General features: G+C 37.9%; 1 protein-coding gene across 6 annotated transcripts in view; it reads left to right on the top strand.

Moving 5' to 3' along the window:
• ano1a (anoctamin 1, calcium activated chloride channel a) overlaps positions 1-25483 on the top strand; it is a 51802-nt gene extending 26319 nt beyond the window's left edge. For 4 of the 6 annotated variants that reach the window (XM_019354823.2, XM_019354824.2, XM_019354821.2 and 1 more), the window contains 17 exons: positions 6985-7049; positions 7325-7459; positions 8071-8231; positions 8798-8883; positions 9576-9587; positions 11643-11714; positions 12403-12477; positions 14603-14804; positions 15491-15602; positions 15848-15905; positions 16131-16231; positions 16938-17080; positions 17572-17724; positions 18919-18971; positions 20729-20913; positions 21180-21285; positions 22586-25483. In XM_019354823.2, coding sequence (XP_019210368.1) covers positions 6985-7049; positions 7325-7459; positions 8071-8231; positions 8798-8883; positions 9576-9587; positions 11643-11714; positions 12403-12477; positions 14603-14804; positions 15491-15602; positions 15848-15905; positions 16131-16231; positions 16938-17080; positions 17572-17724; positions 18919-18971; positions 20729-20913; positions 21180-21285; positions 22586-22822 — 1956 coding nt within the window. In that variant the 3' untranslated portion in view covers positions 22823-25483. The remainder of the gene's footprint in view (positions 1-6984; positions 7050-7324; positions 7460-8070; positions 8232-8797; positions 8884-9575; positions 9588-11642; positions 11715-12402; positions 12478-14602; positions 14805-15490; positions 15603-15847; positions 15906-16130; positions 16232-16937; positions 17081-17571; positions 17725-18918; positions 18972-20728; positions 20914-21179; positions 21286-22585) is intronic. The other 2 variants (XM_019354825.2, XM_019354822.2) reach the window with 2 other exon arrangements.
• The last annotated feature ends 206 nt before the right edge of the window (positions 25484-25689 follow it).

Here is a 25689-nt window from a genome sequence, read left to right as displayed (position 1 = left end):
GCTCTCATTCCAACGCAGCTTCATGGTCCTTGCTGTGGCTCAGGAATCTGATCCCATGGTGGGCCCCAAAAAGCTTGACCTTTGACCTCAACCACTGCCTGGACTGTCAGCTATGCCTGGAATGGGTTGCTTCTCACTGGGCCTCAGAAGATTTCTCAGGAGATTCCTTTCAGCAATACTCTGACTGCTGCACCTGTATTTCCTTGCTAGGAGGAGAAACTTCTATTTGGAAAGCATGTCAACCATCATCAAACCACATTCTTTAGTTCAGTGAGCTTCATTTATGGACCATCAAAGCCTCATCTGAACATGGATGCACCACTTTGCATAGGTTTAATACCCGTAAATGAACTGTTAATCACACAAAGTACTGCAAAAATCATAGAAAACATTGTTTAATGTTAATTCTGGACCCCTCCTCTTGACGCATGGACACTCCCATGAGTCAACTCATCAAAACCAGATTCCTGTCTGAAAGAAAATTGTATAATAAGAGTAATAAAGCATTCAGCATCAACAGGACAAGTATCATGTGCAGGTTTTCTCAAATCAGTAGACTACAATTATTGGCATAATTTGCCTCAGACATGGATCATCCCATGTGCTCAGTTAGCATTAATGTAATCGGTGACTTCCCTTAAGCAAAGTCACTCCATGTATTTAACACTAGGAGCTCAGTAGTGGCCAGCTAATGAGCCCCATATTAAACTATTCCATAAACACTGCATCTCTTATTTGCTTTCCCATGTTACTTGTCCGTCTCTGCTGAATCCTCTACATGCACTCTTAGAAAAACAAACATTAGCAACACACATGGACAATCCTGGAGGTCAGGCACAAATTGACAGGTTCCAGAGGTGCTGTAAAAAGACCATAAAGTTAGCCATCTATAGCTGTGGAAAGAAGTGACACTAGTTTCAACACAGGAAATGTCTCGCATGTTATTCACATTGTCAAAGTAACCTTTAACATTTTCCCAACAACACAGTGTAACAGCATCACCAACCCACAACCTGTAAACACAGGTTTCTTCATACATGAACCCAAAAATCATGTAGTAGAAAACATCAACCAGCTGTCCTGATATAAATCACATGATCAACTCATATAAAGAACTGTAATGCTGTAGAAATGTTAGCGCTGCGCAGGTGTATACACACTTTCTCACAGTTACCTCTGTGAGCAACACAAGGTAGTGAATAACACCCCTGATAGATGCACAGACACAGAAAGTGGCATTTAAAAGGTTAAATCGTCACGCAACCTCGGATGTTGCTATCATCTTCCTGCTCCTTGTAAAAAGAAACACACATAGATTCATCTGCACCTTTGTCAGGCAGGGGTTAAATTCGCACAGTGATGTCTGTCAGCTTCTGTCAGCTTTTACTAGTCAGTCAGTTTTTTTTCTTTTTCTCTCTTCCACTCATTCATTCATGCATTCATTCTTTCTTTGCTGATAGTGGAACCTATCGTCGCATTTAGTTTCCACTCTTAGCAAAATGACGTCATTCCAAAAGAAAAGAATTTAGACTGGATTTTCTCGTTGAATCCTTTTGGACAGGAACTTATTTTCTAATTGTCCCAGATAAGTGACTTTCTCCTGAGCCCATTTTAATGTGGAGAAACTCACTTGCAACAATTTTCTCGACGACACGTTGTATAGCGCTTCTGTTCTAATCGTGCAGATCTGCTCAAACAGAGATCATCAAACAAAACTTTCAGTGCACTGTGAAAGTATCAAAATAAAAAGGCCTCGTTCAGTCATGACACACGCTCCTCATCTCAGGAGGGTAAATCATACCATTAGCATGGTTTATCATACCATCATACTAATTGGCAGGCTCAACTTCACAACAAAAGAAAAATCATCAGCTAGATAAACTCCAACCCAACCATCAGCCGCACAACACACAACATAAGCCTCATGTCTTATTAGCTATGAATTTAATCCCTATGTCTGTGCTCTTCACTCATTTAGGCCACAGACCCATGTTATTCAGTTTTCCTTTTTCCCGTCATCATAAAACGTGTGACATGTTGTCATGCATTTCACAAAAGAAGTTTCTCATGTATTCAGAGTTGTGTATCTGGGTGCAGGATTCACTCGCACATCACAACAGGAAACTCAGTGTTTTAGAGTCTCCATTCTAACAAACTCCAACACATCCCATTCACTTGTGGTAGAATTCAATCACCTTTCATTAATCTAAGAACCATCAACTAATTTGCATATCAGCTATTAACCCACTAAGTTGACAGGACAACAGAAATGCATGTTCAAAATATTATCACAAAAATAGAATTTCCCTCATACAGTAAATTACTTGTGCTGCATCAATCAGGCAGAAAGCATCTCCCAATTTACTATATTAACAACTAAATTTATTGCCTGATCACTGGTTGGTCAACAGAATCCTGTTTTTTTTGTTTTTTTTTTTTTTTTTTTCACAAAAACTAAAATGTTGTCCTGTAACCTAGAGAGTTAACTGTCAGCATTGGGTAAATTCAGCATTTGATAACAAGCGTCTGCTAAATTGACACACTTTTAACACTGATGAAAGATAACAAGCTGATCTTCATTGCATGTGTGTTTGTGTTATTAGGCAGGTTTAATCAATGTCTGTGGAGTTGCATGTTCTTAAGGCCATGTTCTTAAAGCTGCCTTTCCTACACACTTCTCTGCTATTAATTGATCATTTTTAACTAATGTGCTATGAGTCCACTGGTCTTTGCATCACACGAGGTGACTTGGACAAGATGATAAACAGACTCAAATGCTCAAAATGGTGTCTAATCTTCATGGACTCTCTTTTGTTTGTGTTAGTAGGGTTAATGCATGTTCTGCTTGTGTGTGTGATTTTGCATATGTTTCTTTTTGCAGTGGTTCAGACTCTTCTCAATTCTCCACTTAAACAGTCAGTTTTCTTTTCCCCAGGTTGGCTAACCCAAATTTTGATTTCCCACATTAAACAACAGCACTCTCTGTGTTCTTACCTCCTCTCACTCTGTTGTCCCACTTCAACAGTCCAATAGCCGGCAGTTCTTCTTCAGCTTTGTCCTGTTTCACTGTCTCTTCTTGCCATTTTCTCCAAAGGTGGCAAATGTCAAACTCCAACAGTCTCCTCAGTTCTCCTCAAACGTTCTTTTCACATACACAGTGAATTTGCAGCTTGTTGGAAACACAGTGCCATTCATCCAGTCAGGGTGATGGTTTGCTCTTCTTCTCCACTGCTGTTTGTCCACACTGCTGCTGCTTGCTGGGTCTCTTTGCTCAGGACTTTGCTGCTGTCTCTTTATCTGCCATGTTATTGCTCTTGGGGCTGCATTCCTTGTCTTCAGGGAGGAGTGAGAGCTCGCTTGTGAGGATGAGGGACACATGGTGCTGTACATAAGTTAGCCAAAAATTGGCCTGAACATTTCCAATGGTGTTAAACTATAACTTCCTTCTGACTGCTGCATGTGGAAAATTGATTCAGGTCTGCTTTTCATCTGAAAGTGACAAAACTAAGACATTTTCATTATTATCACCACTGCTTTACCAACACACATCTCTCTCTGTTTCTGAACTCTCCTTTCTTAAAAGCAGAAAATGAGATTGTAGTTGTTCTTGGCTAATAGACACAAAACCTTTTTCCTATTATTTTTCATCTACAATGTAGATTTTGTCTCTTTTTTACTCTTTTTTTCTTATAACTGGTGACCTGCAGAATCACCGGTCTCACAATTGGAGATAATTACTTTTACACAGCGCACACACACACTGCGACGTCAGGCACATTCACACTCACTGTTTTTCATCTGCATAAATAAATCTGATGGCTGATGATATGTGCCATGGTGATCCATAAGTATGATCACAAGTTTATTTAATTATTTTTTAACCCAACAAAACAAATAAACAAAAACATGATGCTGATGCTATGAACACTCTACACACATGAGTCAAGATACAGGAAAACTGCTGTGCATCTGAAAGAAGAAGCTGAACTCACGGATACGCTACATACTCGAGTTATCATGGTTCTGTTTCTCTCTCTTTGATGAGTTCTCAGCCAGCTCCCGATCTGATAATGTGTAGCTTGCTCATCAGCTCAGAAGAGACCGCAACGCAACCTCACACAGTGGTTGCGTGCTTTGCCCACAGTGGCAAAGACTTGCACTTTCATATTCAATTCAACTTCTCCATCATGTAGTTTTCAGCTGTTTCATACAGGGTTCAGCATATTAGTTGTTTTCATAGGTGTGCTCTATATCTCAACGATGGCTCATAATAAAACGACAGTCTTTCAAACAGGTCAAGTGCCTCTATGCACTTCATTAATTTAAATATTTACCTATTTTACTTCATCTCATATGTGATTGTACTGAAGTTGAGCAACCCTAAGCTTAATGCAGATTACTTTTAACAATTGGTGAAATTAATGGTCTGGAGCATAGGCTGTTGTTGATCAGGGCAATCTAAAGAATCATCTAAACATTTTGTGTCAACAAGGGGTGGGGGAAGCCATTCACCAGAGCATAGCTTAACTGCTGCTGATGTGGGCTGGCCTTCTCCACACGCTCTTCAAGGCTGCTGTTTTCCAGCAGCAAAGTCCAGTCTGTCACCCTCTGACGCACTCTTGGTTGCTTAGGAACCCATGATAACAACAACAGTCAGCGTCACAGACCACGTGTTCTACTCCGCACTCACTCACACAAACACACTCAACACAACAACAACACAAAATAGGCCTATTGTCCAGCACAGTCTGGACTCCGCGGAACTTCTCAACGCCCCACAAAGCGGCGGAGAACTCACTCAACTCCCAAAAAGCGGCAGAGGACTCACTTATCGCTCCACAAAGCAGCGACAAACACCGTTCTTAGCCCCACAAAGCGGCTAAGGAACTACACACTCACACGGTTATAGAGTCGGGCTCTTTGAACTTACTCGGTGTTGCTTAGCGTGTAATATCAGCCTCGAATCCCGCCGATCGTCATTCGTCGTAGAGGAAAGACAGACAGCTAATCCACAGGAACTTCCTGGCTGACGTCAGTCTTTCAGCGTGTCTCTTCTCCCCTCGGTGAATGTCGACTCCAGGGATCCGGCGTCGAAGGACCAATTAATGATAGGTTTGTAGCTTGAACCTATTCGCTGGAACGTTGAAGACAATGTAATTACATAGCAAGCAAGACACGAGTAGGCAAGTTCTTTATGTTTCACGTGCACGGGAGAGAACTGGACAGGCGCCGTTCCTTCGCTTGACCCCAGTTGCTCTCGTCCGCTCTCCCGTAACACTGCTCTTTTATTGTGGTTACATGAATATGCATAGGTTCATTAACATATGACCTCTTACATAGGTATACATGTGAACAAAGAATACCGTGTGTGTGTGTGTGTGTGTGTGTGTGTGTGTGTGTGTGTGTGTGTGTGAGAGAGAGAGAGAGCGAGAGAGTGATGTGACTCCCCAAAGCTGGTGCCAGGAGTCTAGCGGTACATCTGAACAAAAGGCTCTTACACTCAAACAGATATACGTGTGTTTGCTATACCATATATCAGCAGGAGAAGATACGACCTCTCCTAGGAGGTGTGTGATCTATGCCGGAACACTCTGAAGAGGAGTGAACGCACTCCCCTCTTCATGCTACACAGAGTTGTTATAGACCTCCTAGGATGAGACATTCTTTCAATCTACAAATGATTATATACTTCTAAGCATATATGAGTAAATATTTCTAAGCATAAATGACAATCAACAATACAAAAACCTAACAACCCCCTCCTCGATTCAGAGCTGGTCTTTCCCTTTTCACATAAATGGCCTCCTTGACTCCCCCTTAAACCAGCGTTCCTCCCTGTCCAGGATGTGTACATTCTCATTGAAAGAGTGTCCACCTGTAGGTGTCATCCACATACCTAAATCAATGACTTGGTTGTGTCCCTGGGTAGGATAACATGGTCCTCTTTTCTACTTCTTCCATGTACAAGTTGGCCACAATAGGTGAAACTGGGGGACCCATGGCACACCCGCGTTTCTGTCTGTAGTACTGACCCTTGTATGTGAAATGGATGGAATGAAAACACAGTTCCAAGAGCAAACACACTTGATCGGTGCTGAGAGTGGTCCTGTTGCTGAGGTCGGGGTCATCCTGTAATCTCTTATGCACTACGTCTACTGCTTCAGTGACTGGAACACAAGTGAAGAGAGACGTAACATCATACAACACCATTGTTTCATTTGCCTCCATAATGACATCTCTCACCTTCTAAACAAAATCTGAAGTGTTGTGGATGTAGTGTTTAGAGCTGCTTACCAACGGGTTGAGGATTGAAGCCAGAAACTTTGAGATGTTATAGGTGACCGAATGGATCATACAAGACTATTGGTCTTAAAGGGTACACCCTGTTTATGTATCTTTGGTAAACCTTTCAGACTTGGTGTAGCTTCCCTCTGGTTATATTAGTGATCAAAAAACTGATCTCACAGCCATTGTTCATTTAGTGGGCTAGTTTCAGTCATTGTGCAAATGTACTGTTTATAAGGTGACAGTCAGCTGAGACTGAAGAAGCCGCTTGGATGAGTGATGAAACGTTTCTCCCACTGAAAACGTTACGTCCAGATGAACAGAATCAACCTTTTGGGCTAGGTGTCATGTGCTTTTCACCTGCTAGAATTAGGAAATTAGAATGTACAGAGCTAATGCAGTCAGCTGCTTTATAACTGCATCATATAGCAGTTGGCTGTGGGTGTGACTATATATATGAATGGTTGTCTGTTTCTGTGTCAGCCATGTAATAGACCTCTGATCCCTGAACCCCCAATAACAAATGGATGGATGATAGTGAAATTAAAGTCTGGAAACTCTTCTTTTGGCACAATAAATGTTATTGCATCAGCACACATAATGTGAAACTGATAAAAACTGATATATCTGCAAAAAATAGCCTCTAATTCTTTAATATATATATTTGTAGCAAGTGATATATTTATTGACTGTTCACAGCTCCTGTACGAACAATGGGCAAGCTACAGTGTTTTCTACAAGTACCAGCCCATTGGACTTATCAGGTGAGATCCATATTTGGCATAAAATTGCTGATAGGAAATGCAGTCTGTCTTAAGGCATCTTAGTTCGGGCAAGAGTGCAAAACCACAATTTATTTGCCCTATGACTTTAAATTGAGGAAATTAATTTTAATCAGAAGGGTCTTGTAATTATGACTTTAATAGTAGCATACATGACCTATCTACATGGACCATTAAGCTCAACTATTAAGGTATCACAGTTAATTTCGCAGTGATGGATTTGCAGTGTTGTGGCCTCTGTATCTCTTCTCATCCAGGAAATATTTTGGGGAAAAGGTTGGACTGTATTTTGCCTGGTTGGGAGTCTACACACAGATGCTGATCCCTGCTGCCATCATTGGAGTAATTGTATTTCTCTATGGCTGCGCTACTGTCGATGATAACATACCTAGGTATGCTGGACACATTTATGTATTTATTTATTATTGCCTTTATTGCAAGTGTCAGCTTGATATGATTCCAATTTTGTCTAATACTCACTACATTTGCATCACAAATGGAGTGAACAAATTTCACATTTTCATGTCTTAATAACAAGAAGAACGTAGACAGGAATACTGGAAAGCATAGGTCTACAGCAAAGAGAGAGGTGGCACTGGAAAAGGCTTATAGCAAGTTGCATGTGGAGCTAGAAGCTAAGAAACGAGAAAAAGACTTGTACCAATTGGCTTGGTAAGTAGATCGAGCCAAAAAGGGTGTGCAACAGATTTTAGGTTCGACAGAAATGAAAATGTGCTAAGAAATCAAGGAATTGTGTTGAGAAGATGGACAAAGTACTGGAGGACTGTTAGTAAATCAGGAGGTGGAGAGCATTAGTAAGGAAGAAGTGAGGGTAGCAGTGATTAAGAGGATGAAGAGTGGATAGGAAGTTGGTCCAGATGATTGATATACCTGTGGAGGTATGGAAAAAGAAAAGAGAAGCAGGTCTCAGTAACAGACGGGAAGGTCTCTCCAACTTTTGGCTTAGACTAATTTACATCTGCCATCTGTTCTTTTTTGTTAGCATGGAAATTTGTGATCCCAGGAACAACATTACTATGTGTCCACTATGCGACCAAGCCTGCAGCTACTGGAAGCTGGTGACAGCATGTGGCACAGCCCGAGCCAGCCATCTGTTTGACAATGCAGCAACTGTGTTCTTCTCCGTCTTCATGGCTCTATGGGGTAAGTACAAATATATAGGCAACAACCAGAATACATGTAGACCAACAAATAAAGCTTGTGCAGCAAAGGATCGCTGATACTGTGCCAAATATAAGACTGTACTATTTTAAAATGTCGATCTGTGGAACCAGCACTTTTGTTTCAGTGCATTTTTAGTGTTGACAATTGCAAAGTCAAATACTGCCAGACTTTATATTTTGTATTTTATATTAAGAAATATGAAAGGTGCAATCATACAAGTGGAGTCATCAGCTGTCAGCAATGTAACATCAGCACATTTTATTATTAACCCCTTATATTAAAAAAAGTTTGGAGGATTGTAAAATATACATAATTTCCAAATATCTTTATAGATCTGTACTTTTTAAATAAAGACACTGCTTGCTGTTGATTATGTACATTATATACTGAAACTGCTTAACCTTAGAATAGATACCGCGTGTATGATAAGAACATAAAATGTTCATACCCTCTATGATTGTCATTCATATATACGGAAAATAGCAAGAAACATGTCACAGCTGGTGTCGAGCATATGTTGAGTTTGTGTATGTCTGATTATGTAGCTGTTCTCTTTATGGAACACTGGAAGAGGCGGCAGATGAGACTCAACTATGTCTGGGACCTCACAGGTTTTGGAGAGGAGGAGGAGGTGAGATAACCCCACATGTATGCGTTTTCATGCACAGAGCACAATTGTTACCTAGTGTTAATTAGTAAATGGTGATAATGAATAATAAGTTTGCACTTTTTGCACAAGTTCTTTTTCTGTGTAAATATTACTGTACGTCTTTTTAACGTTAATGTGCTAATTACATTTTTAGGACCACAATAACTACAAAGCCTGCACAGTTTGTAGTATAAATGTGTGATGCTAGATGTGACACAAGATGCTAGAAACACAAATTAAATTGAAACTTGAAGTTTGTTGATGCAGTGCCATATGTTCCAGTTGATCTTTGCTGATTTTAGAATGTGCTTTGGTCAAAAATGAAAGCAGATGTTAAGGTTTAACAACACTCTTCTTTAAACAGAGACAAATATAGATATGAAGGATATAGAAATCTTCTATGCAGCTATCTTAAAAATGCATACCTATAGTAATAACTAACATAATGGTTGAGATAAGATAAGGTTCCCAACCAAACCTTTAGTACTGAATGTCTTTTAAATTATAATGTACATAGTACAATTCAATATAATATCATATGCTACAATTTAATGGAATGAAATAATGCATTTCACCTCATTATATTACTTTTAAAAAACATGAAATGTTTTTAACTTGACACACTAAACTGATATCGCCTTTATATGTTTTTATGTGTTTGGTTTATTTCACAGGAGGAACATAAGGTTTGCATCTAGCTTCTTTTTCACTAACTGTTACAGATCTGTTCTGAAACTACTTTTTCCAACATTAAGATCTTCGCTTTCAAGTTGTCTAACAGTCTCCCTGTGGTCTCTTTACCTGACATGCTCTTTGTCTCTTTGGTTCAGTAAAATGTTGTACATCTGGCTTGACTATCTTTTCAGGTTTGTTCTGAAGATGTGGTCGAGTTAATTAGTTGATCAATACAGCAGTCATGGTACTTCTAGGACTGAAGTGAAGTGGTCTGACTTGACTTTCATCTTTTTTTTTCCTGGTTTTTTTTTTTTTGTTTGTTTGTTTTGTTTTTACTGTTACTTTTTATTTTTAGCGGGAATAACTTAGCTTAACTTCATGACCACATTATGACATTCTTGTTTCTTCCTTGGCACCCTACTATTGCGATGTTATTACGGAGTGTATTTCCATATTATTACCCCCAGTTTTCGGGCTTTATTACGTTAATTTCATGGTAATAATACTCAACTGTAACCACTGTTGCTACCATGATATTGCTTGCATATTAAGTGGTTATTACTTTAATAGTTGCATAGTAATGACTTAGAAATTACCATATTATCACACTCTTGTTACCCTACTATTACCCCTTTATTACCGAGCTGTAATAGAAAGTGCTTCCATGGTATCATTTGTGTAAGAGGTAAATATGTTGGTCTTTCTTGATCCAAGTCTGCAGGTTATGGGGTTCAGTAAAGCACTGGCCTCACAAGAAACCACAGGCTTAGGTAGGTCCACATAATACAGAATTACGAGCTTCAAAATGCTGACTCTTTTAGATCACTTTTAGCTCTGGTGGTACCTCAGTGGAAATGTTGGCTGGTAGGATAATGTTGTGTCAAATATATGTATTTTCTCCAAAATGGATTAAAATACAGAATCTCAGTGGAAACATGGAAGCAAATACATTCTTCATGTCATTCTGTAGGTCATACGTCAGTGTTGAAATTGGATATCGACACTGTGATAATGTAAAGCAGGTTCTGAATTAATGTCTTGTTAAATATCTAGACGAGATTGTATTAAAAAAAAATAGTTACTTGAAGAAGTTCAAGCTATTTCTAGTTGATCAGTCCACATGAAAAATAGCCATGTTCAGCACACTAAAGACCAGTTCTTCTTCTGCTTACTCAACTGTAGTGGACAACATTGTCATTTTTCCTGTTTGGAAGCTTGCTCCTGTCTGTTTTACTGAGCCTGTGTGTCTGTACATTAGTCTGACACATGTACCTTTAGGCCACTGTCTAACCCTCAGCTTTGTCTTCTAGTGATGCAAATTCTCTTTACGCACAGCTCCTCCTCAGTCCGCTGGGTACACATCTATTCACATTCCTTAAGATATAAACATGTATTTCTCACCATCAAAGGAACATCTTACCATCAGCTACACATACATCACTATTACACAACCATTTAATTTAATTTGTAAATTAAATGGTTAAATGGTTTAAGAATACCGAGAAGAAAAATAACGGCATTGATCCCTAAAGGGAAAATTATATGCCTCATTAATCATCATCATCATGTGTCATTTATTAACCCCCCCAAAATGTTACAACTTTATGTAATATTTGTTTGTTCTTTGGGGGGGGATATAAGAAATCGCAAAAATACTGCCTTTATGTGTGAATAAATATCTAAATGAGCTAAAAATATGATGGTTTAATGCTTTCCACCTTAAAATTCTGGTACATGCTTAAATAGGCCAAACAACTACTGAATCTGTGCTTAACACACGTGTTGTTGGAAAGCAACCTGATATCATTAACACTAGTTGGGTAAAAGTGCGCACTAAACTGCAAGCAGGTGTATTTCTTTCATGGTGAGTTGATACATATCTTCCTTTTCTTGTGCAGAGTTGTACAGAAACCTAAACACCAAGTGCTTATTTTGGAAAAGTTATTCCTATCTCCATTCTGAATTCCAAATGGGATCTTCTCTTGCAAGTTTAACGTCTTGCACGTTTAGTACTAACCAACAAAAAGTACCATCAATAAAAGTAACAAGCTAATTTTCTCTTCCAGGACCACAATCGAGCTGAGTATGAGTTCCGGGTCATGCAAAAGAAACTGAAACAGGAACATTCGGGCTTGATGGTAAAATTAAGTCAACTTTTTTCTGACAAAATTTGTTGTTGTTGTCACCTCACCTTTTCCCAAAGTTCAAATTAATGCATGTTAGGTTAACTGGTTATTCTAAATTGGCATTGGATGTAGATATGAGCACATAGGATAAAGCACTGTGTGCAAAATGGTCAGTGTGGGTTTAATGTAAATCACTATGTAATATTTTGTGTTCTGCTATGTAATGACCTCCAAGCCACAGAGGTCACTACATAGTGATAACTTGCTTGATTTAACTGGTTTTCGGAGTACAGCGTGATTTGATCTAATTGGTTATTAATGATTTTTTTTATAAGACTTTGCTTTTGAATAAAGATAAGGCTCGGAATATAAGATATCCTGAGGCAAAAACAAAAAAAATCCTTGTTATATCGAGGACACATCTTTTTCATCCTATAAACATGGAGTCATCTCAGCATCTTGACCCAATTTTAAGTGGCTTAAATGTGACATTTTAGCTGAAGGCAGCATTAACTCTGCTCCACTGGAGCCACAGATTTGTCTATGTTTGTTATATGTGCTTTGTGCAACTCCATGACCAGTGTATAAAAGGCTGCTACGGAAAGACCGAAATAAGGCAGTGGGAGGGGAATCACACATACTAACAGAACATCTGCTGACACCATCAGGTCTTAATGCCCTTCGCTGTGTGTGTGTGTAGGACGAAAAGGTGAAGCTGACATGTACAGATAGGCTGCCTGCTTACATGACTACTGTGGTCATGATGGGTTTCATGGTAAGTATCAGCAGTGTCCCCACCATGTTCACCAGCATGTGTTTCTGAAACATGAGTGATAATGTCATTATCCCATATTATTTCTTTTTCTGGCAATACTATGTTGAAAGGTTTTTGTAAATAAGAAAAACGAAAATAAAATGTTACTGCATCAGTTTTAAGATTTGGACTTTAAATTAGGTTACAATAATGTGCTTAATCACAAAATGAATTCCAGCTGTTACTTGCTAATTCCCATCTACTTAATTAGAATATCTACAATGTATTTATATTTGCCTACAAATACTTGAAGATAGGCACACTTCAATACGTGGGTGACAAGTCAGTTTTTTACAGAAAATGACTGCAGAAAAACAAGTACTTCCTCATCTCACATCATAAATATGCAGTAGTTTCTGGGCAGGGGCTGTATGTGTTTACATCTTTATTTAATAGTCAGTGTTTATATGCTCGATGGATGTTGTATTAACCTTTCATTTTATCAATGTTGGTATTCATTTTATCAAATGTATACCATCAAATTTTCCTAGCTGATGTGACCTTATCACAATAAAGCCAAGTCTAACTTTTTTTTTATACATTTCACTGTTCAAACGTAACTTTCAAAAAGAGTGTTTCCTTTCCTTTAAAATACCTGGACCTTAGGCAAGGTTAAGCCCCTCGAAACATGCCCTGAAACGTACAGTGTACTTTCAGATTGAAAGTTTCATTTGTCACATACACAAGCATACACAGTACAACATACAGGGAAATGCTTATTGTTGTGCAATCTTGTACTGATTCAAACTACAAGAATAAAGTAAAATTAAAAATCAAGTATAAAATAAAAAAAAAATCAAAATTAAAAAGATGTGCAAATCAACAGTGTTCAGATTGACTGTGAACAGTAGAAAACGGTTATTGTTCATTATTTTGTTATTAAGTGCATGGACAGTGTAGAGAGTCCAGTCCTATATGTTTTCCCACCCTCACTGACTGGGGTCTGTCTGTGAGAAAGTTGAGGAACCAGTGACACAGTGATGAGCTGAGTCCTAGATCCCTCAATTTGGTGGAAAGATTTGAGGGGATAATACTACTGTACTACTGAAATTTAAAATGTTATTATTATAAAATACATGAAGTTATACACTACTTAAATGGTTAATGGAGTGATTTTTATATAGCACTTTACACAACGTGGCATGCAGACTGGAGCAGGCAGGGATCTAACCACCGACCTTATGATTAGTAGATGACCTGCTCTATCTACTAGTGTGTTAGCATTCTCTTTTGTCAATCTCAAAGAAATTGTAGACATTTTACCTTTAGCACCACTTTCAGTCATTAATCCCTAAACGCAATATTAACTCCTCCTTATGCCAGTGTCTTAAAAGTAGTCTTTTATACCACTTAACAAATGCAAGTACATTCCCATAACAAGGTCCTTAGATTTACAAGGTCATCAAACAATTTAGCCATGGAGCATACATTACCTTTGCAATGCACTTTATAGGGTATTATGTGATTATCAGGAATGAAATGAAGACGGTGATTGATTATGTTGTTGTATGAAGATGTGGGTATTTAATAAATGTGTCTTCTACAAACAACTGGAATCAAAATACTGAACATAAGCTGCTACTGAAATTTCATCAAGACCAACCTTAATGCTTCAATATGGTGTTTATTTGGTGAGATCAGACATCTTTTTTCCCCAAACACACTGGCTTCCTCCCACAATCCAGACATGCATTTTAGGTTAACTGGTGATTCTAACTCGCCCCTCAGTATGAGGTAGAGAAATTGCTTAAAGCATGTAGAATAATCCACTATGTGCTTGAGAGGGCAGTAAGACTAGAAAAGTGCTATCAAAAAGGCCTGTCCATTAAGTTGTCACTAGAGAGAGTTTGATGTAAGGGTTGGAAAGGGACTTGATCCCCTTAGTACCCAGAGCGTAGATCATTCTCTGGTAAGTTTTTTGGGTCTCATGGTGTTCACTGTGTGCAACACGTTCAGTAGCTTTGTGAAAACCTTTTTCTGTGTGGACACATTTAACCAGCATCTCATATTTTTGTGTCATCACAAAGATGAATTTAACTTAACAGGAAAAACACACTTAATTAATTCTACCTCTCTTGTATTTTAGATAACTGTGACGTTTGTTATAGTCTTTGGAGTCATCCTGTATCGGATTAGCATTAAGGCAGCGCTTCACATGAGCAGCCACCCTGTAGTTCGGTATAATATCCGAGCCACAGTCAAAACCACTGCTGCTATCATCAACCTCATCATCATCATTGTCTTGGATGAAATCTATGGAGCCATTGCCCGCTGGCTCACTAGACTCGGTGAGGCACATTTTATTGGGTTGATGTTCTTACCAAATATTATTTTCTTCCTACTGTTTGTAGTAGTATTTGTATACCACACAAAAGGAATCAACTTTAGAACACAAAGTTTGTCTTTCTTTGTATCAATCCTTTTTTATTTGTTTATCTGAAGTGGGTCGTGGTGGCAGGAGGGTATTCCTGGTACCCTTTTCTCCAGCAGTGTTTTCATTAATCCTGGGCGGAGATACCAGTTCCCTTCCAGACCACATGAGAGATAATAAAGAGTCTTCTCTTAGTCTTCTCTTAGTTTGGTGTGCATGGTAAACTTGCCCATGCCCAAATCTAGCCCTTATGGACATGCAACAATTACTCCGAGCTGCTGAGCTCCTCGCTCTATCTCTAAGCCTGAGCGCCTTTCTTTCAGACACTACCTTGAGCTAGAATATCTTCAGCTCAGCATTCTCTTCAACACAACAGTCTGGAACAACAGCTGCATTGGTGCAGATGTCATTCCACCTTCTCAACGTTTCTTTAGACATTTTTAAACTTGCTTGGGGCTACAACAGCCCCCACAAATGCTGCAACAATCCTATAGATTGCATAAATGGTGCTTGACATAGCAATCTCAGACTAATGTCCCTGACATAGGACAAGAATTGCATCTTAGGAGAATCTAACACTACATCAACTGTGTGCCTTTTCAGAGGTTCCAAAGACGGACAAGAGCTTTGAGGAACGCCTCATCTTTAAGACTTTTATCTTAAAGTTCGTCAATGCCTTCACACCCATTGTCTACTTGGCCTTTTTCAGGGGCAGGTAAAACAACAGCTTCACACATAAATTAGTTTCAGATCATTTTAGTCAAACTAAAGTGGACTATAGGGAAATCAAGTACTATAATATGTTAATGACAATGCACACACAGTTTTATCCAACTCACTGTTGTCTGAAGATGTTTTGCTGGAAGAAGGGAACATGATGATTCTGTATAGTCATTGCTTTCCTTGTCAGACTGAAAGAATGTTGTGACTGTGTTTTTGGTTTTTGTTTTGTTTTCATAGGCTTGTTGGGAGGCCTGGAAACTACTTGTATGTTGTTGGGTCTTACAGGATGGAAGAGGTAATTCACTTTAAATGTGCTCAAGAGAAGAGAGAGAGAGGGAGGGAGACAATGGAGCCAGTTAGTTGTCTTCAGATAACAGTTAACAGCTGTTAGTTGTGAGGATTAGATGTAAAATTGAACTTACTAATATTAAGTTCAATTTTACATTTATTTTCTCAAATGGTCTGTTTAAAATGTTTCACTATTGTCTATTTCTACAATTGTTCACTGTCTCTCCTACAGTGTGCCCATGCAGGCTGCCTCATGGAGCTGTGCATCCAGTTGTGCATCACTATGCTAGGCAAACAGCTCATCCAGAACAACTTGTTTGAGATTGGCATACCGTGAGTGCAAAACAGAGACTTTGCAGCAAGCTCAAAAACATACTTGAACACAAATTGAATGAGGGATCAGTATCGTATCAAATCAAATCAAATCAAATCACTTTTATTGTCACATCACATGTGCCGGTACACTGGTACAGCACATGAGTGAAATTCTTGTGTTCAAGCTTCACAAGCAACAATGGTGTGCATTAGATCCCGCCGTGTGGGTTCAGTAAGTCACAGAACACATAATGCGCACACACACACACAGTTATATGTATGTCTGAGAAGAGTGCTTGTCTAGTTTTCATCTACATTTCCCTGGAAACCAGACAGCACCTTGCTGAACTGTAAGCCTGTAGTCTGCTCTGTCTTCCTGTGTACATACACTGTGACTGAGGTTTATGTCACTCCATGCTTGGTTCTTCCAACAGTATTAGATATCCAAATTATTGTATCATTACTAACAATTAAGAATTGAAGAATTTGAAGAATTGACCACTTATCGTAGTTGTAGTATTCATAATAGAGTTACTGTATTTGTCCAAATGTGGTTAATAAATTCCCAACTTTTGGGATACATAATCCATTAAGTTGAGAAATCTACAACAACAACAAAAAAATCAAAGCTGTGCATGCATTTGCAAAATAACACTTTAAAAACTGAGTGATGCTTTTACAAATCTCATTGTTTAATTTCTTAATGGATTGTCGGGATTTGCAGGAAGCTGAAAAAAATGCTCCGCAAGAGGAAGTCGGAATTGGATTCCATTCAAGAGCAAGTGCTGCACAACACTCTCAAACGCTATGAGAAGGACCAGCTCCTAGGTCCATTTGTTGGCCTCAATCCAGAGTACATGGAAATGAGTAAATAACAGTTTCATCACTTTTGTTAATTATGATGTTAGCAAATGCAGCTGCAGGCAGCTGTTTTTAATAAATTACCCGGTTAGCACTAAACACATTTAAAGAGTAGTGGTGGACAAAGACGAGCAGAGCAAATAAAAAGTTTGTTTCTGACATACCCGATTAAGATCAGAATAAAGTTAATGTTAAAATTATTACTGATTTTCTTTTAAGAGGCAGCCAGAATCTTGGCACTCTGCCATGTCTTTACATTTTCTCACTCTTAAACAGAAATAGATTTTGTTTTCATAACTGTCCACCAGTATCAAAATTGGCTTTCTTTTCTTTTTTAAAGAAATTCTGAAGGGAAAAAAATTCATCATTTTGTAAACAGTTTGCTTATTTATAGATGTTAAAAAAAAATTTCTGTATTAATTTCCTTTCACCCAATAGAGGATGAATCATTGCTAAATGCTGTCTATTTTTCTGGTTTTTTTTCCCTTTTCCTTTAGTAATCCAGTTTGGGATGGTGACTTTGTTTGTGGCCTCCTTCCCTCTGGCGCCACTCTTTGCTCTTCTGAATAACATAATTGAAATTCGCCTAGATGCTAAGAAGTTTGTTACCGAGCTTCGCAGGCCTATTGCAGCTAAAGCCAAAGACATTGGTTCGTGTCTCTTATCCCTACTAAAAATCAATATAGAAACAAACTACACAAGTCCTCTCAATATTTAATTCCCTAAATCCAGTTTTAGGCATGTGGCTTCAGGCCCCAACAAGTTTTAAAAAAAATTGCTACTCCTTTATCTACATGTCATGTCAACATAGCAGCTCAAAGCAAGCATTGTAGGAGATTAAACCCTTTTAAAATTGCAGTAACATCTGCTGTTAAGAAATGTATTTTACTAATGTTACAAAAATATAAACCCAGTACAAAAAATCCCACACAGACTTAAAACAGCACGCAAAAGTAACACATTGCAATTGCTAATAGTGCTCGTTTGTGTATTTTTCTTTTGCAGCCTTTAGTCAATTTAATTAATTAACTAAATTAGCACTTCATTATTCAGACTTTAAGAAAATCTGCCCTAAGATGTCATCAACAGCATTTCTTTCATTTGGGTGAAAAGAAGAGGCGAATTTGCAGTACTCTATGTCCCAACAAAATAAAACTAAATACATTTATCCTTACCCTCCGGTCTTTGGAGGTGGCCCCCGTCCCATGAACTTGCTTTTGTCAGTGGTTTCTTCCTGTTAAAGGGAGTTTTCCCTTCCCATTGTCGCCAAGTGTGCACTCAAAGGGGGTCATCTGATTGTTGGGGTTTTCTCTCGCTTATTGTAGGGTCTATAACAATATGAAAAGCCTTGATGTGACTGTTCTTGTGGTTTGAGGCTATATGAATAAAATACATTTCAATTGATTTCAAATTAAATTTATGTCTCATAGTTTCTAGACTCTCACACTAGGCAAAACACATAAACAAAATAAGGGCTGCTATATATGCCATTCAAGTAGCCTGTTAGTGTGGAAAAAAACAGTTGAAGATGGATATGTGAATTTCCTCTGGCTTACAACTGAATTACACTACAGCAAACCTATGATGAAGCTAACATTGTGTAGGGTTATATGTTGCAAGGCTGAAGCCTCTGTAAGCTAGTTTTCCTCATGTAGAGAAGTTAAGTGACACCAATTAATTAAGTAGCTTAATCTCAGAACCAGTCTGCAGTGGTATGCAATATGCAGAGAACACTCAGCACCAGTGAGTTGTACTTGTACTAAATCACCCTGTGCAAACTCTAGTTGTGTGCATGTTGGAGCTGCTATTTTCTCATGAATAACGGCTCTTCTGTCTTTCTGCAGGTATCTGGTACAACCTCTTGAGGGGCCTCAGCAAGGTAGCAGTCATTGTCAATGTAAGTCTTATCAGCAATCTGTATGGTTATACAATGCCAATATAAAAACAATGCCAAGGCTGTCCTGGAAAATAATTTTCACTCGGAGAGGACTGTCAGACTACACTAGTACATTGTCTTGGTAAATCTGGGCTTATCCAAAACCCCTATGACTTTGATAGTGGTAAGTGCAGATGTCTACTACACATTCAGTAAGCACTAGCTACAACACCTTACATAGCAGAAGAGGAAGGTATCAGCTTTTTTATAAGTAGTTATATATACCACTGGCAGAATTAAACTTGCATGGGTTAATGAGGCCAAATTTAATTTTAATTAAAAGCACATCATATGCTTATGAATTGAGTAATGTAATGAAAACCCAGTTGCATCAATCAGAAGACTCTAATATTAATACTGAATCGCTGTCTAACTTTACCAAAACAATGTCAGACATTTTCTTTTGACCCCTCCCCGGTGGGACCAGGAGTGACATGTGTAACCGCATGTTCGCCTTAATTAAATTGCTGGCTGTCTGAGTAGTTTAGAAAAAATGATCTGGACTTTATAGATAATTGGGAAACTTTCTGGGGAAAACCTGCTCTTGTTAGATGAGACAGCGTCCATCCCACTTTAGAGCAGCTCTCATTTCTAGAAATCTGGCCTAGTATAACTCTCAAAACTCAAAACTCTCTTAAAGCATATAACTTGTAAGAGGAAGTGGCATCTCACTAATTTAGAAGATCATCATTTAGCCTGGAAAAGTAGTTTGCTGCTTGATTTAAAAAAAAAAAAAAAAGCCTTCTTCAAAGCTATAATATCAATTCATCATTTATTGAAGAAAATAAGAACAACCCTAGGTTTCTCTTCAGCACTGTAGCCAGGCTGACAAAAAGTCAGAGCTCTGTTGAACCAACCATTCCTTTAACATTAACTAGTAATGACTTCATGAACTTCTTCACAAATAAAATTTTAACTATTAGAGAAAAATTACCCATAAACAGCTCACAGATGTAACATTATCTACAGCTACTTTCAGTACCATTGATGTTCCCTTAGTCTTTTTCTCCAATTGATATTTCTGAGTTAACTTCAGTAATTACTTCCTCCAAACAATCAACGTATCTTTTAGACCCCATTCCTACAAGACTGCTCAAAGAAGTCCTGCCATTAATTAATGCTTCAATTTTAAATATGATCAACCTATCTCTAATAATCGGCTATGTACCACAGGCCTTCAAGCTGGCAGTAGTTAAACTGATACTTAAAAAGCCATCTCTAGACCCAGCAGTCTTAGCTAATTATAGGCCAATCTCCAACCTTCCTTTCATATCAAAAATTCTTGAAAGAGTAGTTGTCAAACAGCTAACAGATCATCTGCAGAGGAATGGCTTATTTGAAGAGTTTCAGTCAGGTTTCAGAGTTCATCACAGCAAAGAAACAGCTTTAGTGAAGGTTACAAATGATCTTTCAACTATTAGTTATTATTAATGTCTGGCTCTCTTCCACAGCATGTCTGTCTTGTCTTCCTCCTCTCACCCCAACCGCAGGTGGCTGCTCCTGCCTGAGCCTGGTTTCTTCCTGTTAAAAGAAAGTTTTTACTTCCCACTGTCACCAAAATGTTTTCTCATAAGAGGTCATTTGATTGTTGGGGTTTTCTTTTTTCTTTGTATTACTGTAGGGTCTTTACCTTACAATTTTAAGCACCTCAAGGCAACTGTTATTTTGAGTTGGTGCTATGTAAAGAAATTGAAATGAATTGAACTTTTGTCTTCCAGGCCTTTGTCATCGCTTTCACCTCTGACTTCATCCCTCGGCTTGTCTACCAATACATGTACAGTCCTGATGGCACCTTGCATGGCTTTGTCAATCACACTTTGTCATACTTTAATGTCACTGACTTCGATCCAGGCACAGAACCTCTGCAGCCAATGCACCTGGGCTACAAGGTATCAGTATGCAGGTAAGGTTTTGCTTTACTAGGGTTTGGAAACTGAGGCTGCTAAAGTCATCAGACGTTATTCATATAATGAGTATTCAATATACCCAAAACATATTCAAATTTCTTATTTATCTATTATAAAAGCATAACAACAAAGCCTTTTATATACTAGTAGAGTATAATGAAATGTATTTTTAATGGCTGGTGAAAACTATGATGACATTTTTTTATAAATACATGTCTGAATAAACTGTATGTAAAAATGCTTCTTTGTTTTCTATTGCTAGATATAAGGACTACAGAGATCCTCCCTGGTCCAGTACGAAATATGAACTTTCCAAGGAATTCTGGGCCATTCTGGCAGCTCGTCTCGCCTTCGTGATTGTTTTTCAGGTTTGGAACAATGCACAGATAAGATCACGCAAAGCAAACAAACCATTTATAATTGAGTTTATTTCATCAAATAAATGGTTGATAGAAATGGCCTGAACATAGTCTGTGACATCTCATTTGAAGGTACTAATTTTCTGTGACTAACCTCGTACTGTGGATGCATTATGTCAGTTGTTCTCCTGACTGAAGTTTGATCCATTTACCATGCAATTGCATTTGTCCCTAACCATCAGGAACCCTCACGTTAACTTTTATTGAGTGGAAAAAAGTTAGCGTTCATCCTCCAGCTTCACTGTGTTTATATTATGCTAACCATAGCTGTGTAGCTAGCCACCATGTAGCACATCATTATATACCAACTAGTCCAACAGCAGTGGCGTTTGTAGGGTTAGTTTTCTGTCTTCATTTATGATGTCAGAAGTGATAGCAGAACTGTACATTTACATTTTTCAGAAATCTCTGTCAGAACATGGTATATCATGTTTAGGTGGAAACTAGTGAGCTAACTCCCTAAAACTTCATACATTCTGTTTTCATGGATGCCTGGATGTTAAACTTAATTGTTACACCTGGTAGAGCAGCGACACTGATCATTTTATTAAAGATGAAAGAATTTAGACAGTTCTTAACTCTCAGTGATGGTGCAGTGTTGGTTTGACTTTGGGACCTGGAAACAGCTAATGACGTCAGACTTAAAGACCGGATAAGAACCAGTCCATTTATTGCTTTAAAAATAATGTTGAGTCTACACAGAGCCATATCAATTATTATGTTCCTGCCATTTTCAGCGATCTTCTCTGAACTTGTTGAACTTTACTTATGCTTTTGTAGATTTGAGATTTCCATAGAGCTCCTCTCATGGTCTGATTCTGTGAAGCCTTTGAATAGCAGCATATTCCCATTTTGAAAATAATTTGATATACATTTTACACTTGAATACAAAATGTCTTCTTAATACTTTGGTTAACAAGGCTGCCAGTTATGTCAGTTGTGGTACCAAGTACGTAATTCAATTCAATTGTTATTATTTATCCTGTCTTCCTCCCCTCTCTAAAAGGAGGTAAATGATATAACTATTAGTTAATTTAACACTCTTTGCTACTTCTGTTGCAGCTGACTTGGATTAATAGTTTCCTAATTGTTGGAAAGTCTTTATTGCACATTTTATTCCTAATGTAAGAGAAGAAGAGAATATGCCACAGAATAGGCATACGTGCTCTTTCAAGCACAGAAAGGTTCTATCACTAATGAGAATTTCTTTATAATTATCTGTGTTCTCTGTTCACTCTGCCCTTTGCAGAATGTGGTGATGCTTATGAGTGACTTTGTGGACTGGCTTATCCCAGATATTCCTAAGGACATCAGCCTCCAGATCCACAAGGAGAAGATCCTAATGGTGGAGCTCTTCATGAAGGAGGAGCAGGGGAAAAGGTTTGCAGCAAGAGACAACCAAGACAACTGCACCATTCCTTTGTCAGCTAATCAGAGTCCACCACAGCCACGCTCACGCCCTGTTTCACAGGCAAACTGCTCTTAACCTGCTGGTTGGTGGGAAAAGAATCACAAATGGCAATAAGCAAAGCGAATTCTATTACTGAGCTGTTAGAGCGGTCTGGTTAAGGTAAAACCTGACTGTGTTAAGTCAGCTTTAACAGTCAGTTTTGTAATATCAGCAAAGGTTTTGCTGTACTTGCATGTGACATTTTACATATATTTTCCACCTTAGACCATTAACCATAAATCCTCAACTTATTTTACCAGGTTCTTCTTTATTGGGTGTAAACAAGGAAAGGAAAAAGCCATTCATTATGCTGAGAAAAGCCATTCAACCTTTAGCCTAGTATAAATCATATTTGAAGCTTCAATGTCACACCTGTCACCTTAAGCATGGTACTTGAAGTTTTTCTAATGAAGACAGCCTCTGTCAGTCCATCCAAATGGTCCTGTTGAGAAGGGCTTTCTCTAATGTCTTAATGGCTTATAGACTTTCTGTCCCTAGCATTAATGTGCAAAGCTTGGACGGGTCTTTCTGTTTTTTTAACAGAAAAAAATTCAAGATTCCACAGATTTCAAACTGAAATTTTGATAAACTATTCTGCAACCTGGTCAGGCACGTTGTTTTGGTTGTTGAGATAAACTGCAGGAGCTGACGGTCTTGTTGATTTCTGTTATTCTCTTGCACGAGTGCCATATCGCTCCTTGATTATAGTAAAAATTTAACAAACAATATACATTATTAGTACCTGTTGTAGAAAATGCATATGGTAAGATTAAGTGTAAATGCAAGTGATATCACTACATTCCCCTTTTCTTTTCTTTTAATTAGTCACATTGTGGACATTTTAGCAGCATTTACTGAAACACAGACCATTAGTGAGTGAGAGATCTTTCTCTGGCTCTTTGATCTCTGATGAACTTTTAACAAGCTCTTTACAGTCAGTTTGTTTATTTTGCGCTCTATCTGCAGCACAGGGAGCAGCAAAGACACTGATTGTCTGCAGGGCTGAGGCAAACAGCAAAGTTTCTACATGGGAATTTTTGTGTAAATGAAATGGTTAACAGTTAAATTTAGAATTAGACATGACTCCAAATTGGTGCTGAGCTGAGATTTCTGCTAAATGTATAAATTGTGCAATGGTTTGCTAAAGTTCATCATAACAAACTCAGTAAGGATGTCAGTGTTTTTTTCACTTACTCTCTGCTATAATGCAAAGTGCCACAAAATGTGTTGTTTCAGGTTTAATTGAACAGGAACTTACCCTGACTCTCTTTAACCCATTCTCTACCGAGCAAATGGAACTTGTCGGCTTTGTAGAGCCCAGAAAAAGTGATTTAAACTCTAACAGCGATTCACAACATTTCAGGTGCCATTTTATTTATTTGAAGATTTTGCCAAAGAAGAACATTTTCCACTACAGCCGCTCACACTTTGTAATTCAAGCTATTATTTTTGCATAGCTACCTATCAACTATGAGTAAGTAAATGTCCTGGTGTATTTTCTTAATTACTAGTGTAGAGTTTGTGTACTAATAAGGGAAATGAAATGAAATATAGTAGTAAGTGTATGCGGTGTGTGTGTTATTGTGTTTGTAAAATGTGGAGTGTCAACGAGATTCTCATTCAATGGAACTTTGCATTTTTTTAAGTTGTTGATGTCTCTGAAAAGTAGGACCAGTGTATCACATAAAGTTACCACAGGAACAGGTTTTGAACCCAGTCAAAGCATTACAGAAGTTGTCTTCCTTAAATCACTCAGCTCCTCGAGAGATTTCCACCATGAAATGATCATCTTTCTGTCGAAAATGATCATTCATTTTTCATATATTTGTATTTAAAAACATTACCTTGCAACAATTTTTAAAGCTGCAAATCCAGCCTTTTAAGCACAAAGAATTAATAACATTGTCTTTTATATTTATTAAACTGCAAACACATACATAACTGGATATGAAAGAATGGAAATGAAAACAGTCTACAATATCTGATTTACCCTCCTGCAAATATATTCAGTAAATCCCAAACTTTAAGCCATTACCTTAGACTGAAAGAATGTAAAATATATAAAATACATTTTCTTAAATGTTCAGTGATGTCTAATAATCGTAAGATCACATTGTTATTATTTATCTGTTATTAGTTACATGATGATGCATTTGTAAATGTATTTAACGTGCTGACTTAGTTTCATGAATCCACAGGTGACCAGGGATCTACTAACTTTAGCAACTTTCTAAAAATGTATTATTGTTGTCCTAATTTTAATTCATAATTTTGTAAACTAGAAACTATGACTATTCTTATCACTAGCACTAACTTCTTTCTGAGCTGTGACAAAAACTGCACATTTTAATTTAACCAAATAATTTTCCCATTAGTAATCGCTGGCTTAGTTTGTTAGTAGTGATCTTCATCGATAGAGCGCATGTACAGGGTAGTAGTGCCTTTGTTAGCTTAATTTCTTTCCATCACAACCTTTTATAACCTTGTACAACCTGATGTCGTACATGAACACCCTCTTTGGATTGCCTTGATGAGATCATATTCTCCATTTTTAACACTAATGAAACAACAAATGTGACATCCTAGTATTTAAACAAATGTATGTCAGTGCACATTCATCGTCATGTGTGACTGTCTCTGATAACTTGTCTGTTTATTCTTTACATTTACTGCAAAATAAAAGGTGAATTTCCTCAATTTGTTTTATGCGTTGAGTAATTCCATATCTTTTGCGCAGTTAAAGTATAGTCAGGGTAGATTGGGAGCTTGTATTATAGATAGAACTTATCAGTGTTATTATTCCATGGTTACAGCTGAGTGAACTTGATGAAATGAACTGTATATGCTGAGGAAAGGTCATTTCATTTACTTTTTTTAATCTCCTCATGTGGAGGATACACTAA

The sequence above is a fragment of the Oreochromis niloticus genome, linkage group LG1, assembly GCF_001858045.2.
Source record: "Oreochromis niloticus isolate F11D_XX linkage group LG1, O_niloticus_UMD_NMBU, whole genome shotgun sequence".
Classification (NCBI taxonomy): domain Eukaryota; kingdom Metazoa; phylum Chordata; class Actinopteri; order Cichliformes; family Cichlidae; genus Oreochromis; species Oreochromis niloticus.
The sequence above is the reverse complement of the archived record's forward strand: the minus strand, read 5'-3'. Positions and strand labels throughout refer to the sequence as shown.